This window comes from Somniosus microcephalus, chromosome 3 (assembly GCF_052327205.1).
Source record: "Somniosus microcephalus isolate GS21.2 chromosome 3, FLI_Smic_1.0, whole genome shotgun sequence".
In the NCBI taxonomy this organism is placed as follows: domain Eukaryota; kingdom Metazoa; phylum Chordata; class Chondrichthyes; order Squaliformes; family Somniosidae; genus Somniosus; species Somniosus microcephalus.
In genome coordinates, this window is record NC_140989.1 from 292527214 (window position 1) to 292547209 (window position 19996).

General features: G+C 49.4%; 1 protein-coding gene across 1 annotated transcript in view; it reads left to right on the forward strand.

Annotated features, from left to right (window-relative positions):
• lrrc7 (leucine rich repeat containing 7) overlaps positions 1-19996 on the forward strand; it is a 377242-nt gene that overhangs the window by 212360 nt on the left and 144886 nt on the right. Inside the window, exons 9-11 of the mRNA XM_085982772.1 lie at positions 1961-2033; positions 3224-3353; positions 18133-18248. Coding sequence (XP_085838898.1) covers positions 1961-2033; positions 3224-3353; positions 18133-18248 — 319 coding nt within the window. The remainder of the gene's footprint in view (positions 1-1960; positions 2034-3223; positions 3354-18132; positions 18249-19996) is intronic.

Sequence of the window (19996 nt, forward strand, 5' to 3'; positions counted from 1 at the left end):
GTAAAATGGCCCTTTTCTTTTCAGCACTGTCCACCTCGTTTGCCATAAAGAAATGGCCCAGTATTTCACAATACTCCTCCCAAGACTGCGACTTGCTGTCAAAAAGTGCCACGGAGCCTAGCGTTCCTGCCATCCTTGGAGTCCGGTCACTTCAGCCAAAAAATCAAACTCCGTTTCGACTCCCGCGGCCTAGCCTCGTGCTTTTCCGACTAGTTTGCTAACCAACCCGAGCACCTCTTCCGAATACTCCAAAACTCTTCTGTCCTTTATTCTCGTCGCCATATGTGGTATCTTGAGGTGGCCATAGATGGAGACAGACACAGGTTAACTCCTTAACATGGTTTAATCAACACTTGCACATAAAAGCTTCTGCCATGAGGCAGCAAAAACAAAGAGTACAACCAGTACAGATCAGACTTAACTCAGGAGAGCAATTGCCACAGCACCACCTGGTGGATCAGGTTACTCATAACCTCCCAGGTTACTACAGAAATGATTCAACAGAGCTGGCCATATCAGTTAATAAAGTTTTCTGGATTCATAAAGATTGCCACAGTAAGTGTACTCACACTTTGTCTACTTTTAGTAAATTGCTTTATGATGAATGCAAACAAGAGTTCACTCTTGCATTGGTGCTACTTCATTGAGACAGCATGCAAAGCACACAGGCAACCTTTCAGCTCTTTGACACATGCAGGACCAGGCAACCATCACAGCATTAGATGTGGTGCAAGCAGATTGAGTCAACAAGAATACAGAGCTTCAACAAACTCATTGATGCCCAATGGCCTGTTTCTACACAAATCTCTGAATATGCTAAGGGTATGCCTACCAGAAGGGGAATGACAGGAGCTGGCATGGATGATGGAGATGACATCCAACATCCTCCCATCCCCCCTCACACAAGTACAGATGTATCACCACTGCAGTGTTAGAAGTGTCACCAGCAATTGCAAGGCTATCAAATGATCCAGCACTGGACTACCTCCTTCCAAGAGGCATGCATTAATACACAACAGCCAGCCATCACATTCTTTCTTCCTACTGAGGAATCACTGAGACAGATTGCTAGGTTAGGGAGTAAAAGATACATACCATATACGTGCACAAAGGGGATGCACTAGAACAAGACACATTGAGCACACATGTATTCACAGTGTTGGGGGAATAAAATGAATTGATTTTTTTGAACTGTGTCCTGAAGCTTCACTTGGTATGCAGTGGAATAAGATAGTAGAAGGCAGTTGTTGCAGGGCAGAGGGCAATGTAAGAATAGTATATTGGTCCACTTTATTATAAGAGTAAGGACATCTTGCTACAATTGTACAGGGCCTTGGTGAGACCACACCTGGAGTACTGTGCACAGTTTTGGTCCCCTTATCTAAGGAAGGATATACTTGCCTTGGAGGCGGTGCAACAAAGGTTCACTAGATTGATTCCTGGGATGAGAGGGCTGTCTTATGATGAGAGATTGTGTAGAATGGGTCTATACTCTCTGGAGTTTAGAAGAATGAGAGGTGCTCTCATTGAAACATACAATATTCTGAAGGGGATTGACAGGGTAGATGCTAAGAGGTTGTTTCCCCTGGCTGGAGTGTCTAGAACTAGGGGGCATAGTCTCAGGATAAGGGGTAGGCCATTTAAAACTGAGGTGAGGCAGAATTTCTTCACTCAGAGGGTTGTGAATCTTTGGAATTCTCTACCCGAAGGGGCTGTGAATGCTGAGTTGTTGAGTATAGTTAAGGCTGAGATAGATAGATTTTTGGATTCTAGAGGAATCAAAGGATATGGAGATCTGGCAGGAAAGTAGAGTTGAGGTCGATGATCAGCCATGATCTTATTGATTGGCGGAGCAGGCTCGAGGGGCCGTATGGCCTACTCCTGCTCCTATTTCTTATGTTATTATGTTAATAATTTGCCAATTATGAGATACTGAATTGTTGTCTTTTCTACCCACAAGGAATATTGAAAAAACTTACAACATTGAAGGTGGATGACAACCAGCTAAACATTTTACCCAACACGATTGGAGGGTAAGTGAATGAGAACAAGATCATGCTCTGTTGTGGTGCCCTGTGGCCAAATGTCCTGCCAATTGTCCCCAATATTCCAGTCTGTTTTTTGCAACATTAATATTGTAAGGGGTTAGGGTTAAATTGCTATCCTTGTGTGTTTCCATTCTTCAGATTTGATCCCTAATACCATGGAAGCAGAGCTGAACCTTGACTTAAATTTAAGTGATGTAAATTAAGTGTGATGATAAGGGCCTGGAGTCTCCGCTAGGTTGCGTTGTTTTTTCAGCACAATTCTCCCAAAATCGGCTAAACCAGCACAAAAGATTGCGGAATTTCAAGCACAAATTACGTCCAGTGCAAATCGAGTTTCCGCGATCTTGTGTGTTTATTTAAAAGCATTGCGCTAGAAGCCAAACCTGACCACAGAACTGGCTACGCCCCAGATCGCATTAATCACCATTGGGAGTTTCCACTAATTGCTTTGTTTGCGAGACTTCGAGGAGGCTCTAAAAATAAAGTTGGTTCTTTTGGGGGCAAGGACACTAATCGGCACATTTTAAAAGCTTTTAAATATAATTTTTTTAAATTTACTAAGAAACTGACTACTGTACCCCAATATAACTAGCAAATGGTTCTGTATAGTTTTTTAAAGTCATTTTCAGTCATTTAAAAACAGGCTGCTACACAAGGTGGTAGATTAAAATGCTTATTTTTTTGTGTTAAACCCATTTTCAGCTGTATTAATCAAACTGCACCAAGTTAAAAACTCTTGAATATATCAAGGAATATTTTTTAAAGCAAAAAATTTTTTTTTTTTAATTACTTTCTAAAATGCTGCCCGATTGCGCTAGTTCATGGCAGATTTTACATTCAGCGATATGCAAATAAGCTTGAGTAGAATCTTGAGGAAAAAAAACACTTCTCAAAACTCTGCGCAATTTTGGGTGCAATTTGCCCCTGGATCGCCGATCGCGCCCAAAGCGAAAACTCTACCCCATTGTCTTTAGTCGTGTGACTCAATCATTTGGATTTTGCAGCCAGCCTTCACATTGGACTTCATTTATCTAATCTGCCATCCTCTATGTTTAACTTGGATGGTCTTATGCACACTGCAGGCCTTAGCCCTTCACTTAGACATTTCTCATTAAAAAGTATAAATGATCATGTTATTCAAGGGTAGGTTAACTATGTTTTCCTCTTTGTACCAGTCTTTCTGTCTTGGAGGAGTTTGACTGTAGCTGTAATGAACTTGAATCTCTTCCCCACACCATTGGATATCTGCACAACCTCCGAACCTTCGCAGCTGATGAAAACTTCCTGATAGAGCTGCCCAGAGAGGTGAGCTGGCCTTTGTATAACTGCACAATTTTACTGAATTATTATTAAGCACAGCTTGAAATAGACATAACTTTTAACCTTTGAGGACTAAATCCCTTTTTGTGTTTTAAAAACTAGAAACTACAAGCATGCTAAACTAAAAAAAAATGACAATGGAGTATTATTTAAATTATTTTGGTGAAAAACTGCTAAATCGAGGCAATGATTTTCTGCTTTAGCATTCCTGCCACTAGCTAGCAGCACATATCAGAAATTGCACACCCTCAGCCTGAAGTTTTCCATTCAAGCAGAATTTTCACCCCATAATTCCTGAAGTAAATGTTACATCTTGATGTCTGGTCTGATATGAAGGCAACATTCTGTCATTCAGCACTTCTAAGCTTCATTCCACCATTTCCTATTCTAACTCATTCTTCTCCGGTACCTAAAAACTGTGGAGCTCTGTCTCCCTTAGTCTTCCCTTCCTCCTACAATCTGCGGGCTTTGAAAAACCCAAGCTTGGTATCACATTATTATCTCGTCATTTATCTAATCTGCCATCCTCTATGTTTAACTTGAATGGTCTTATGCATACTATAGGCCTTAGCCCTTCACTTAGACATTTCTCATTAAAAAGTATAAATTATCATGTTATTCATTGCATATAGATTAGTAAATCCTTAACATTCTAGCAATCAAAAGCCTCCCTAAAATAGTCAGGCCCGTAATATTCAATAAACAAGCATTGTCTGTCCTAAATAATAATTGTGTCTTTAAAAGTCCTTAGAGTCACACTCAGGAATCTGCAGTATTTTAAAATTCAAAAGTAACAAAACTTCTAAAACTAAAAATTCAGAAATGAATATTTGAGTTTAGTAGAAAGTTAGCATTTTCTACTAATAATAAAACAATCACAAGTGTACACACTTTGTTTTGTATATCTGTATTAGTTACACCAAGCAGGCAATATCAATCCAGGCTTCTGCCAATTCCATTATATAATGGGCTCCGAAGAATTGCAAAAGGGTAGCCTCGGAAGAATTTCCACACCATTTCCCTTCATCATTGTGGCGATAGCAAATTCTGGATTGGGAAGTGGCCATGTTGGTAATCACAGATGTGAACTTATGTCCAACCACCTCCATGGCACTGCATATTTACTATAATGAATAAGTTTCAGTCTGCTTGCCACAAATGAAAGTAAGAGGGGAATTTTAACCTGGAGGAGCACATGGGTTTGGGTGTGGTTGTGGGGGGGGGGGGTTAAAACTGGCAAAAATGTGAACGCGTCGGAAGCCGGCTCCAACCTGCCGACTTTCACATTTAACTCTAGTGTTTTAGGCTGTTTACGCGCAATGATCTCGGGAGAAGCGGGTTGCCTATTAACATACGCTAATCGCTCAATTGGAACAATATTTCAACACACTTTTAAATTTAATGTCACATCTATGGGTTTCCCAGGCTTCCTGAAATGCTTAAGTGAAAGCAAGGCGAGAACACAATGGCAATTGAGGGGCTGATTAAAACTCATGGAAATACTGCAATAAATATTCAGTACTCAGCTGCTTTCCTACCTAATAGTGAGAAAAAGTTTGTTCACCGTACTTTTGCTCAGAGTTTACTTTCTACACTTTGGAGGTTTTCTGAATCACATCAGAATGGGTGGCGCCTTGGCTGCCTTAGATTGGACCTCGGACGAGGAGCAATATGACCAGCACCAGCAGCAGCCTGCAGTTGAGAGTCCTGCAGCTGGACGTCAGAGAGGGGAGCATCAGAGAGGGGAGCAGCAGAGTGGTGCAGCTCTCAGGAGGCACTACCCATGACACAGGGTTTCCAGGCAGAGTTTGAGTTTCCTTGACATGTCAGTACAGCAGTGCTTCAGGAGGTTTACGTTGTCGCGTCAGGTGGTGGCAGACATCTGCAGTCTCCTAGAAGAAGACCTGCTCCCTGCTGCATCTGGTGACCATGTGTTACTAGTGGCTCTCAAAGTGACCACCGCCCTCAACTTTTTTACCTCCGGATCTTTCCAGGGCTCTGCCAGTGACATATCCAGGATCTCCCAGTCGGTGGCCCACAAGTGCATGAGTCAAGAGACTGATGGCTTGTTTGCCAAGGCCAGCAATTATGTGAACTTCGCCTGCGATAACGCCAGTCAGAATGAGCAGGCACTCAGGTTTGTGTCTCTGGCTGGCTTCCCACAGGTGCAGGGTGTCATAGACTGCACACACATGGCAATTCGCGCCGCCCCAGATCAACCAGGAGTATTTGTGAACCGCAGGGGCTTCCACTTAATCAATGTGCAGCTGGTGCGCAACCACAAAAAGATATTTCTGCAGGTGTGCTCAAGATTCCCAGGTAGCTACCATGATGCTATCATTCTGCAGCAGTCCAAGCACCCTGATGTCTTCGGACCTGCAAGCACACTTAAAGGGTAGCTGCTAGGAGACAAGGCATACCACCTTCAAACTTGGCTGATGACACCTGTCAGAAATCCGACCAATGAAGCCCAAGAGCACTGCAATGAATGCCATATGACCACCAGATGTGTGATCGAACAAGCCATCAGCAAGCTGAAGATGCGCTTCAGGTGCCTGGACAAATCTCGAGGTGCCCATCAGTACGCACCAGCCAGGGTGTCCAGAATGATCGTGGTGTGCTGCGCTCTGCACAACAGTGCGCAGCAGCGAGGATTGGACCTGCAGGAGGAATAACGCGCTAAGTGCAGATCCTCTGCAGACGATTCCAAGAAGGAAGAGGAAGACAAGGAGGATGAAGGTGATGAGGGCAATGCAGCACCAGCTGCTCACATTGTTGCCTGGGATGCCCTTATTAATGCAAGAGCATTAGGTTGCTGTGTCACACCAGTGGGCTGATGTCACATGCGGTCACTCTTTCTGCCCCCACCACCCACCCAATGCCACTGACAAAACCAACCACCATTTGTACATCCCCCAATGGTCCCCGTCAATTCACCTCCTTCCATTCATCATCAAGCAAGTTAAAAAGTGACTTTACAACCAGCAACCAAGAATAGGAAAAATAGGAAAGTGGTGCAAAATAATAAAATTTATGTGATTCTACTAAAGAACAGAAACTTCACAATATAACATTTTCTCATACACCCATGTGCATAACAATGTTTCCTCTAAGCTGCGCAACCGTAATGGGAAAGATCCTGTGCAGACCGCTCACCGGCTTTTCCATTGTACATATCGCACATGTGCAGAAATTTAAACAGACCGCACAGTATAAGAAATAGGCCACACAGAACAAAGCACAGCTTATAGGGAACATTGGTGCATGTCCTTCTGCAACTACAAAGCTTTACTCATCCTTTTCCTACCATTTATATGTGGTGCAACCCCTGTGGCTTCAGCAGAAGTAGAGACAGGCTGCTCAGATCCCTGCTCTGACTGCTGAGATGCTCTTGGCTGACGTCCTCTGGGTTTCGGAGCCCGTGAGGGCCCTGCCAAAGACTTGGGGGGGGGAGAGGAGGTCAGGAGCTGCAGGGGGAAGAGGAGGTCAGGAATTGTGGGGGAGATGAGGTCAGAAACTGTGGGGAGAGTGGAGGTGAGGAACTGGGGGAGAGAGGAGGTCAGGAACTGGGGCGGGGGGAGAGTGTGGTAAACCACTGTATTGTATATTGCCACCTCTGGGTGGCGCTGTGTATGGAGGCATGCCTCAGCTGACTCCACCCACCACTGTGTGGGTTTCGTTCAGACTTGTTCAGTCACTCACGAAGAAGCATGGTCTCTTCTTAGCTAATAAAAGCCTTATTCATCTCTTCTTTCGACTCATCATCTCTTCTTCGACTCATCACCTTTTATGAAGTAATTGATAAGCGTATCAATTTTATTAGCTAAAAGTTAAATGGCGACACCTGAGGAGCAACAACAGCAACGGATACAGCAGACATTGCTGAGAGCCCTCAGACCACCACGCCTGGACCTCGACCCTCAAGATGTGGGTGCATCAGCCAAGTTTGAACACTGGCTGAGCTGCTTTGAATCCTTCCTCGCAATCTCACAGGTTACAGAGGAGGATCACAAACTGAAAATTTTGACCGCCCAGGTGAGCCATCAAGTATATATGCTAATCCGGGACTCTAATACGTACGTGGCGGCCCTCGAGCTACTAAAAGGGCAATATACGCGCCCAGTGAACACAATTTACGCCCGACACCTCTTGGGATCCCGCAGGCAGCAACCGGGAGAATCGGTAGGGGCATTTGCACGGGCGCTACTGGCACTCTGCAGAGACTGCGATTGTAAAGCGGTAACGGCTGTGGAGCACGCGCAGGGACTCGCCTGTGATGCCTTCGTCAGGGGCCTCCAGTCAGACCACACCCGGCAGAGACTGCTAGAAAGCAAGGAACCCGACCTGAAGACGGCCATTGCCCTTGCGCTCTCGTTAGAGGAGGCCCACCGAAACCTCGAGGCATACCCCCGTAACGGCGCCGAGACATGGCAATCGAAACCGTGGGACACGGGACCGCCGCCCCCGGCACCAACCGCTGCAGCGACCCAACCGAGACAGCAGCCTCCGGTAAGAACTGCTTCGATGCCCAGTAACCAGGCCCAAAAATGCTATTTCTGTGGCCAGTTAAAACATCCCAGAGCGCACTGCCCAGCTAAGACAGCTACCTGCTCGGGCTGCGGGAAGAAAGGCCATTACGCTAACGCCTGCAAGGGGAAGCCAGCCAGCAGCGCAGCGTGCGGGCCGTGGGAGCAGCCATCTTATCCGCCATTTTGTGTACCCCCGGCCGCATGGCATCCGCCGCCATCGTATCCAACGCACTCAACCGCCATTTCGTCACTGGAACCGACCACCGTCTCGGCGGATGACTATAGTGACTCACTAAGCCACATACTGGCCTCCGTGACGCTGGATCAAGGCCACCCTCACCATCTATCCAGCTCCATGATGGATATCGCGGTAAACGGCCGCGCCACCAGTTGCCTGATCGACAGCGGGAGCACAGAGAGTTTCGTCCACCCCGACACGGTACGTAGCCACTCCCTCACGATTCTGCCAACGCACCATCGCATTTCTATGGCGTCCAAGTCCCAGTCAATGGACATCAGCGGCTACTGTGTGGTGACCCTGTCAGTAGGGGGCACTGAATATCAAAAATTTAAACTGCTAGTCCTGCCCCGTCTTTGCGCTGCCGTCCTGCTAGGGTTGGATTTTCAGTGCCACCTTAAGAGTGTCACACTAGCATACGGTGGACCCCTCCCCCCACTCACAGTCTGCAACCAACAACTTTTAAATCGCCCGCTGCAAACCACCTGCAGCCTTTCCACATTAAAAGTCCCCCCCCCTCCCCTGTTCGCTAACCTCACCCGCGACTGTAAACCCATCGCTACCAAAAGCAGGCGGTACAGTGCCGGGGACAGAGCTTTTATCAGCTCTGAGGTGGAGCGGCTCTTGAAGGAGGGCATTATCGAAGGTAGCACTAGCCCCTGGCGAGCCCAGGTTGTAGTCGTTAAAACCACTGCAAAACGCCGCATGGTAATCGACTACAGCCAAACCATAAACCGGTACACCCAGCTGGACGCGTACCCCCTCCCTCGCATATCTGATATGGTCAATCAGATTGCGCAATACAAAGTATTCTCCACCATCGACCTTAAGTCAGCGTACCACCAGCTGCCCATCCGCCATGAGGACTGCCAGTATACTGCCTTCGAGGCAAACGGCCGCCTCTACCACTTCCTTAGGGTCCCCTTCGGCGTCACCAACGGGGTTTCGGTCTTCCAAAGGGAGATGGACCGAATGGTTGACCAGAACGCGCTGCGGGCAACCTTCCCCTATTTGGATAACGTCACCATCTGCGGCCACGACCAGCAGGACCACGACGTTAATCTAGCAAATTTCCTCCGTACGGCCCAACGGCTGAACCTAACGTACAATAAGGAAAAATGTATGTTTCACACCAAGCGCCTGGCCATCCTCGGCTGCGTGGTGGAGAACGGAGTCATCGGGCCCGACCCCGACAGAATGCGCCCCCTAATGGAGCTACCCCTTCCCCACTGCCAAAAAGCACTGAAGAGATGCCTGGGGTTTTTCTCCTACTACGCCCAGTGGGTGCCCCTCTATGCAGACAAAGCCAGGCCCCTCATCAAAGCCACCTCCTTCCCCCTGACACCAGAGGCGTGTGCAGCCTTCACTCTTATCAAGAACGATATCGCGAAGGCCGCAATGCACGCGGTGGATGAGTCCATCCCCTTCCAAGTGGAGAGCGATGCCTCCGACTTCGCCCTAGCCGCGACCCTTAACCAGGCGGGCAGACCCGTGGCCTTTTTCTCAAGGACCCTCCAGGGCCCCGAGACGAGGCACTCCTCTGTCGAAAAGGAGGCCCAGGCTATTGTAGAAGCGGTGCGTCACTGGAGGCATTACCTGGCCGGGAAACGATTTACCCTGCTCACTGACCAGCGTTCAGTAGCTTTTATGTTTAATAATAAGCAGAGGGGTAAAATCAAGAACGACAAGATCTTGAGGTGGAGAATCGAACTCTCCACCTACAATTATGATATCTTGTATCGGCCAGGGAAACTCAATGAGCCCCCAGATGCCCTATCACGTGGTACATGCGCCAACGCGCAGAGTGATAGGCTGCAGTCCCTCCACAATGACCTCTGCCACCCGGGGGTCACCAGGTTTTTCCATTTTATCAAATCCCGTAACCTGCCCTACTCCATCGAGGAGGTCAGGACCATGACCAAGAGCTGCCAAATCTGCGCCGAGTGCAAACCGCACTTCTATAGGCCGGACAGAGCAAGCCTGATCAAGGCCACCCGCCCCTTCGAACGCCTGAGCGTCGATTTTAAAGGTCCCCTCCCCTCCGCTGACCGCAATGTGTACTTCCTCAACATAGTTGATGAGTACTCCCGTTTCCCCTTTGCCATCCCTTGCCCAGACATGACCAGTACCACGGTCATCAAGTGTCTGAATGACATCTTCGCTCTGTTCGGGTTCCCCAGCTATATACATAGCGACAGGGGCTCATCGTTCATGAGCGACGAACTTCGGCAGTACCTGCTAACAAGAGGTATCGCCACGAGCAGGACCACCAGTTACAACCCCCGGGGGAACGGCCAGGTGGAAAGGGAGAACGCGACGGTTTGGAAGGCAGTCCTCTTAGCACTTAAATCTAAGGGCCTTCCGACCTCCCGCTGGCAGGAGGTCCTCCCTGCAGCGCTTCACTCCATTCGGTCACTGCTTTGTACTGCCACTAATGCGACCCCTCATGAGAAAATGTTCGTTTTCCCCCGGAAGTCTACATCGGGAACCTCGCTACCGGCATGGTTGACTTCTCCTGGGCCCGTCCTACTGCGGAGGCACGTGAGGACGCATAAAACGGACCCCCTGGTCGAGCGGGTGCACCTCCTACACGCCAACCCCCAGTATGCCTGGGTGACATACCCAGACGGGCGGGAGGACACGGTCTCCATACGAGATCTCGCACCCTCGGGTACCCCTGAATTACCACCGTTATCCCCCTTACCACCGTTATCCCCCTTACCACTGTTATCCCCCACCACCCCTCCCAACCCAACCCCTGCAGACGGCATGCCAAAGCCCCAGGAATCTTCGCCAACCACCCAGACACCAGACCCGACGTCGGATGCTGCAACACCACCGCCGCCACCACGACGATCAGGACGTCAGACAAGGCCTCCTGATAGACTTAACTTGTAGTACCCTTCACCCCGCCGGACTTCACATTAAACAAGGGGTGAATGTGGTAAACCACTGTATTGTATATTGCCACCTCTGGGTGGCGCTGTGTATGGAGGCATGCCTCAGCTGACTCCACCCACCACTGTGTGGGTTTCGTTCAGACTTGTTCAGTCACTCACGAAGAAGCATGGTCTCTTCTTAGCTAATAAAAGCCTTATTCATCTCTTCTTTCGACTCATCATCTCTTCTTCGACTCATCACCTTTTATGAAGTAATTGATAAGCGTATCAGAGAGGAGGTCAGGAACTGGGGGAGAGAGGAGGTCAGGAACTGGGGTGGGGGGAGAGGAGGTCAGGAACTGGGGTAGGGGGAGAGGAGGTCAGGAACTGGGGCGGGGGGAGAGGAGGTCAGGAACTGGGGTGGGGGGAGAGGAGGTCAAGAACTGGGGCGGGGGGAGAGGAGGTCAGGAACTGGGGCGGGGAGAGGAGGTCAGGAACTGGGGCAGGGGGAGAGGAGGTCAGGAACTGGGGGGGGAGAGGAGGTCAGGAACTGTGGGGAGAGGAGGTCAGGAACTGGGGGGGGGAGGAAGTCAGGAACTGCGGGGGGAGAGGAGGTCAGAAACTGGGGGGGGGAGAGGAGGTCAGAAACTGGGGCGGGGAGAGGAGGTCAGAAACTGGGGCAGAGGGAGAGGAGGTCAGGAACTGGGGGAGAGAGGAAGCCAGGAACTGCGGGGGGCGAGGAGGTCAGAAACTGGGGGGGGGAAGAGGAGGTCAGAAACTGGGGGGGGGAGAGGAGGTCAGAAACTGGGGGGGAGAGGAGGTCAGAAACTGGGGCAGGGCGAGAGGAGGTCAGGAACTGGGGGGGGAGAGGAGGTCAGAAACTGGGGGGGGGAGAGGAGGTCAGAAACTGGGGCAGGGCGAGAGGAGGTCAGGAACTGGGGCAGGGGGAGAGGAGGTCAGGAACTGTGGGGAGAGGAGGTCAGGAACTGGGCGGGGAGAGGAGGTCAGGAACTGGGGGGGGGAGGAGGTCAGAAACTGGGGCAGGGGGAGAGGAGGTCAGGAACTGGGGGGGAGAGGAGGTCAGAAACTGGGGAGGGGGAGAGGAGGTCAGAAACTGGGGCAGGGCGAGAGGAGGTCAGGAACTGGGGCAGGGGGAGAGGAGGTCAGAAACTGGGGGGGAGAGGAGGTCAGGAACTGTGGGGAGAGGAGGTCAGGAACTGGGGCAGGGGGAGAGGAGGTCAGAAACTGGGGGGGAGAGGAGGTCAGGAACTGTGGGGAGAGGAGGTCAGGAACTGGGGGGGGGAGAGGAGGTCAGAAACTGGGGGGGAGAGGAGGTCAGGAACTGGGGCAGGGGGAGAGGAGGTCAGAAACTGGGGGGGAGAGGAGGTCAGGAACTGGGGGGGAGAGGAGGTCAGGAACTGGGGCAGGGGGAGAGGAGGTCAGGAACTGGGGCAGGGGGAGAGGAGGTCAGGAACTGGGGGGGGAGAGGAGGTCAGGAACTGGGGGGGAGAGGAGGTCAGGAACTGGGGCAGGGGGAGAGGAGGTCAGGAACTGGGGCGGGGGAGAAGAGGTCAGGAACTGGGGCGGGGGGAGAGGAGGTCTGGAACTGGGGGGTGAGAGGAGGTCAGAAACTGGGGCAGGGGGAGAGGAGGTCAGGAACTGGGGCGGGGGGAGAGGAGGTCAGAAACTGGGGGGGGAGAGGAGGTCAGAAACTGGGGCAGGGGGAGAGGAGGTCAGGAACTGGGGGGGAGAGGAGGTCAGAAACTGGGGCAGGGGGAGAGGAGGTCAGGAACTGGGGGGGGAGAGGAGGTCAGGAACTGGGGGGGAGAGGAGGTCAGGAACTGGGGCAGGGGGAGAGGAGGTCAGGAACTGGGGGGAAGAGGAGGTCAGGAACTGGGGTGGGGGGAGAGGAGGTCAGGAACTGGGGGGAAGAGGAGGTCAGGAACTGGGGGGGAGAGGAGGTCAGGAACTGGGGCAGGGGGAGAGGAGGTCAGGAACTGGGGGGAAGAGGAGGTCAGAAACTGGGGGGGAGAGGAGGTCAGGAACTGGGGCAGGGGGAGAGGAGGTCAGGAACTGGGGGGAAGAGGAGGTCAGGAACTGGGGGGAAGAGGAGGTCAGGAACTGGGGCGGGGGAAGAGGAGGTCAAGAACTGGGGGGAAGCAGAGGTCAGGAACTGGGGCGGGGGGAGAGGAAATCAGGAACTTGGGCAGGGGCAGAAGGTCAGAAACTTGTGGGGTGAGGAGGAGCCCAGGAACTTGGGTGGGGGGTTGAGGTTAGGTACTTGGGCAGGGGGAGGCGGTCAGGAACTTGGGTGGGCTGGAGGGCCAGAACTCGGTGGCAGGCGGTGGGAGGAGGTCAGGAAGTTGGGTAGGCTGGAGGGCCAGAACTCGGTGGCAGGCAGTGGGAGGAGGTCAGGAATTTGGGCAGGGGGTGGGAGAAGGTCTTAACCTGTGAGATTGACCCCTGTTCTATGTGAGCTCTGTTCTGTCTGGAGTCTTGCAGTCAGAATGGCTCGAATTACACTTTGCAAAGTAATTGATTACGTAGGCAGGCAGAATCTAATTACACATTCCAGAGAAACTGCTGGGTGTGTCTTGTCCTCCAAGGGGACCAATCAGAAATCAGGTCTTGTCATCCAAGGTGACCAATCAGAACTTTGGTGTTGCGAATAGACATGTCCTACATTTTGACACCACAGATCCAAAATTCCGATACGACCGTTCTGTTGGCAGAAATGCAGCAGAGAGAACCCTAAGTCCACAAAATGAAACGGCCCAGACGTCATCCCAAATTACAGGAGGGAGGTGCTCAGCTGCATACTCAGAGTGAGCAGCCCTTGCCTGTAAGGGCAAATTAGTGGCATCTGCCCCAACGCGCCAGCTGCAATTTCTGAGTCATGCCATATTGCTCCAATGGCGTAAAGAAGGTTCAGGAGGAAGCCAAACAGGGAGGTATCAGGGCATATATTTTGGTTCCATGGCTTCTGGGGGCTTTGCTTCATCCTCAGCTGGACTCTTGCCACCTCTCATCTGAGGCCCACTGAGGGCGTATGGGGCAAAATTCCCAGTGTAGCCCATAAACTTCTCCAGACATGCCCCCTTAACGTAGTGGGAGCATGCAAAACAATTGCCCTCTTCCGCTCACCACAAAATTGCTCTAGAATACAAATGGGGCAGAATCCCAGCAGAACTGGGTTCCTCCCCATTTTTTAGCCCCCCAACCAGGGATCCACTGCACTTCCACCTAAGGCCCAATCAGAACTTCAGGCCCCACATTTCTCTAAATTCATGAGCTGTTTGAGCTCAACTTCCCCCTCATCTCCACTCTACACAGTGTTACTACAGCATAAACAGTATGTCATCCTATCTAGGATATATTGCAATGTAATTATTTTAAAATTTCGACTTTAAATTTTGAATAAATTCCAAATATATAAAGAAAGAACTGATTTAGTAACTCAAAGCATAATGTATCCATTTTATGATCCAGCTTTACAAGAAAACAATTATAATTATTTTTTAATACTTGGCAACATAATTGAGCGAATACTGAGGGCTCGATTTTCATTGAGCCGTGGAGGCGGGCTTGGAGGCGTGTCGGGGGTTAAAATCGCAAAAACTGGCGGGCGGGACCCCCCCCCCCACCCCGCCTGGTTCCCGACTCCGAGCAATTTTAACTCAGTCGTGTCTGATGGTCCCAACTCCGTCCCGCATCCAACAGGCGGGACTGGTCGTTAAGGCCCTTAACAACCACTAAATGGCCTTGATAATCCTATTTTGAAAGGCCCTTGCGAATTTAACCCTTTTCCCACATGAAACATGCCTGGTGGGAAACACGAATGTGAAACCTGGCAGGAGCACTATTGGATTGCTGACTATCAGCTGCAGGTCAACCATTAAAGAGGAGATTTGATCAGCCATGATTTGCAGGTGGCAGGACTTAGTGGTCGCAGGTCTGGGGCAACTTTTAGAAGGCTTAACCACACCTGTGGAAGGTTGGAGCCTCACACCCATCTCCAGTATGACCTCCTGGGAAACCCCTCTCCCCACCTTGACTAAGCGCTTCTTCAACTGAGGCATATTCCAGAAGCATGGCAAACATTTAATTCCTTTCCTCCTGGACATCAGATTCGGATGCAGACCAGCCGCAGCAGCAGCAGAACCACAAGCAACAGCAGCACCAACAGCAGGAGCATCAACAGGAGCGGCAAGCTGCTAGTCACCCATCTGAAGATGCATAGGCCAGAAGGCACCAGCACACGACAACATTGCTGCCCAGGATGCAAGGGACACACTCATCCTGGCCAGATTTGCTTAGCCTAGTCAAACAAACATTTTTGCCTCGCAGCTTCTTACCAGAGCATTGACAATGGCCAAGAACCAGAGGATTCCTAGCACTCTGACCACCATACTGACAGTTGCAAGTATGCCTAAGTCCTCAATGTGGAAGTCACACTAGCGAAATGACAGACGATACCAACTGCACCATTTGCCATCAGAAATTTTATGTACATTACCAAAGTGATGGCATTTTTGCAGTAAACACAAAATTGCACCCAAGTGACTACCCTTGTGACTATTTGTGCAGAATTTTCCTCTTACGCGTGCTCCTACGTGGTGCCTCCCCTGTGGTTTCAGCAGATGTGGAGGCCCCTTGCTCACTTTGCTGCTGCTCCTGTCTCGACACCTTTGGTGGGCGTCCTCTGGGGTGGCGAGCCTGTGAGGGCTCATCAACAGTCTGCTGCTCCTGCGGCTGTGCAGGGGTTGAGACGCCTATCTCAATTTGGTGTGGACTCCGGTGGGGCTCTGACCGAGGGCTCTGCAGTGGCATGGAAGTGTGAGTGCTTAGAGAGGAGCCCCACTCCCTTGAGGTCTGCCCCCAACCTGCCTCTCATGGGTCAGGTCCCCCTCAGCGCCTGCAAGTGGCTGGAGAGCACCTTGCTGCACATCAGGGGGGCCATGGGAACCCGTACCTGCACTGGCAGTCCTACTCAGAAGGACTTCCATGAAGGTTTGGTTTCTCTGTTCAATAGATGCCCATCGCTCCTCAAGAGATGTCATTTTATTCTGAACAATGACCATGTTTTCCATACCCTGGCGACTAAGCTCCTCCATGGCCGTAGCCATCCTCTCCTCTACGGTAGCCATCCTTTCCACGGAGGTTGCCATCCTTTCCATGGTGATGCGTTCATGCGCCAATGACTCCACAAAGGCTCTGGTCATGGTCGCTATGGACTCCTCCATTCGCTCCACACTCGCAGCGACCCTAGAGACAAAACCTGCCAGAGACTCCTGCATCTGTTCCTGGAGTTCCATCACCGCTGATCTCATGGATGGACCCAGAGGTAGAGGGTCGACATGCTGCTGAGCCGAGCTGGCAGAGTCCTGCGCTCTCTGACTAGGACTCTCCACTGCTGTCCCCTGTCTCCACAATCTGCTGATGCTCACTTGTGAGCTGTGATACACCAGGTGACAACACTACTCTATGTCCCGAAGGTCCCACCGAGGTGTGAGTGTCTGCGCTGGTGCTGGGTGTGCAGATTTCTGGTGACGCTGCGCCCTCAGAGGTTGCAGCTTCCTCTGAGAAGTCTGGCTGGTCAGCCTCTTCTTCCTGGCTAGGGGGGACGGATGCTTACGATGGTCCTGTGGGGGAGTAAAGGAAAGAGTCAGAGATGTGATGCCAAGGCCACATGCACATTGCTTTTTGCAGATGCTCATAAGTCCATCTGTTAGAGCTTCACAATCATTATCAGCAACTCATGCAATGTCAAAGAGAGAGATGGGAAACTTTTCTGTCACCAGCTTGCTGTGTTGCACCCGACTGTCTGTCCCCCACATGCGCATCATCCTCCAGTCCCACTATTTCGAGTGCCGCCTCCTCCCAGGGGGTCAGATAGACTATAGAGGCTGTCCCTCTTCCTGTTCTCGCTCGCTCTCTTTTGTTGTGAGTTCTCTTTTCCTGCAATGAGGGTGACAAGTGGAGGTTGAGTGAGAATGAAGGAGTGAGTGTTGAGATTGCATAGCATAGATACTTAGAAGGAGACAAAGATGGAGTGAGGTTGCAAGATCAAGGGCCCTCCCTGTGTGTTGTCAGTTGTGTTCAAAGCATCAGAGTGTTAGGGAGTGTGAGGGCTGCATGGCCGAATAGTTATGTGAATGTGAGCATAGAGAGAGAGGGAATGGGTAAGGGTGCATGGATGTCAGTGTCAAGTGGGATGTGGAGGAAGAGATTGCTAAAGCTGAGTGCTGGTGAGGAAAGGCAATGGGGATCAAATTGAGAGTGATGGGAGATTCATACTCACTTTTCCAGTGCGCTGAAGGTCAAGATTGCTGTACCATGGAGCGATGGGATGTGGCTCTAGGCAATTCCCCAAATTGTGAGCTCCTGATTGCAATGCTACTGCAATCCATTGCTAAGTTGAGGTCAGGAACTTCCCCACAGGAAGGAATAACAAAAGCCCTAAAGAAGTAATATCTCCGTTAAAGTTCACCCTTTCATTTGCTGTATAGATAGCCCCACCTCCTAATAGTATTTATTTGCCTTCTCTCATTTGAAAGAAAGAGAAATACAATACAAATGCAATAGCACTGAATTTGAAATCTGTCAATGTACCACACCTTCGCAGGCCATGACTGGAAGCCCAAAGATATACAGAGTAACAAGTCCACTGAGGGCCACAGGTGAAAGTGAGGAGGGCCACAGGTGGTTCCTGAGTTGTATTATAAGTACAACTATGACATGATATTAATTATTATGAGATTTTATGTCACACTTGAGTTCCTAAATGTCAAAAAATAAATAATTAGTCCAGCATGGATACATGAGTTTCATACATTATCATAACAGTGCTGATTAATGAAGGGGCAATCTTATTTGAATAATTATAATTATGGAGACATAAATGTGAATGATTATTATTACCAGATTGTGCCTATAATTGTGATGCATTTTGATTTTAAAATAATGAAGTGATCATTTAAAAAAAATATGATCTCTCATTACAAATAATGTGTCAACTGCTGTGTACTGAAAAAATATGTTCAAATGGAATTATTACTCAGAGGACAGGTTATGTAGGTATTATAATATAATCTCTTGCTGATATCTTTTTAATGCAGATTGGGAGTTGTAAAAATGTCACTGTTATGTCTTTGCGGACAAACAAACTGGAGCGGTTGCCTGAAGAGATCGGACAGATGCAGAAATTGAAAGTGTTAAATTTAAGTGATAACAGGTAATACAAATTCTTGACTTTGTAGAATTTCATTTAAAATACATGTGTGTATTAGTGGTCCAATATGTTGCATGCAGTGCTGCAAAGTCTTCATATGAGGGTACACTTGCACAGCAACTTCTACAGCCCAGGCCTTTGGGACATCAAAGCAGAGCTCACCCTCATGCTACTCTCGTACATCTCATATCACTATCTTAATACAGTCATTGGCAGAAACTATGGAATAGGTTGTATGAAGCCAGTTTCTTCACCCAGGGTAAGAGATGTGATCCTGGGGTACTAGCTGATGAAATATACATTTACAATTAAAGCTAATAATGGTGGCACAGTATGCTCCAATCTGCAGGATGCAAGTTCATGTCCGTAGTTTCTTAAACCATGACTTTTTAAATCTCAATTGTGTTGTTGACAAATGCCAAGTTAATCAAAGGGTAGGGCATGAAACATCAGTCACCTAGTAGCTAGTATTGGGACAGCATTCCAGAGGCCTGACAATTACTGCCCTCTCAGCTGAGGATGATGAGCAGATGATGTGGAGAAATGTGAGAGTGATAAAGGAGAGAAGAAGTTAACCAATTAGGTGGTGCCATACATTACAGCACCAATATAAAAGACTAGGATGCAGGCTAAATCACATTCTACAATGGTAGCAAAGTGCTGAATAGACACCAGATGCCTCAACACACTGAAGGAGGTAAAAGTAAAGGGAGAGTTGTGCCTATGCTGCTCTCGTAGGCATCCTTGCGCAAGTCAAGAGCAGTATAAAGAGCAGAGGCCTGGGAGCATTGCCCTAGTAAGTTGAAAGTTAAAAAAATAGATATTTATTATCCTGAATTTTGTTCAGTGGCGTGAGTGTGGTGTAGCAGAGCGGGACAAGGCTACACCTACACCAACACCTGCACTGATCCCAACATATTTTCAGGGACCAGGTTTATTTGAATTTGTGGATGAGCTCCAGGCATTGGAAATACTCCTCATTGGGAGCCTGCCCATTTCAGGGCAGAAAATAATGTGTTGCTGCAGGAATTAAATGCATGCAGTGGCTCAAAGGACCAGCAGGCCTTTTACTGCAAACCAGGGATTTGGTTGTTTATAAAATGTCAGATAGGTCTGCTGCAGGTCCCCCGGTTCACAGATGCTAATGTGGAAATGATCCTGCAGGAGATTCGGGACAGGAGATGGCACATTTTGACAATGACAAGCAGAGGGCCCCAAGGAGATCAGTAGCAAAGAAGTTGAAGGATACAGCTAGGGCACTCAGTGCTAATTCTGGTATTCAGCGTACAGCCACTCAATGCTGCAAAAAGTTTAATAGCTTTACCATGTCAGGCGAGATAAGAGGCGCCAGCCACATCTTCCAAGAATGTACTGTGCTAAACATATCTGCCACTTACTACCACCTGCTCCTCATTGTGTTAAAATGTTTAAAAGGGGTTTCCACCAAAGTTATAGCAGCAAAGCATAAGAAGCCCCCAAAGAAATTCCAGCGTAACAGTCATCTAAGAAATAAGATTTCAGTGAATCCTTGTAAAATACCTGCTGGGCCATTTAAATCCACTCCTGCACCTAGCAACACTGCATGTCTATTTTATATGGGTGTGATTGCGCTGAGTGGGGTAATGACAGAAAATAGAATGTATGATGTCATCATGTCATTACTGCCTCATTTAATTACACCGATCCATTTTAAGTCAGACGCTTCCGCAGTCTGCCAAAAATTCGGGCAGAAAATCGGGTGGGAGCTGAAG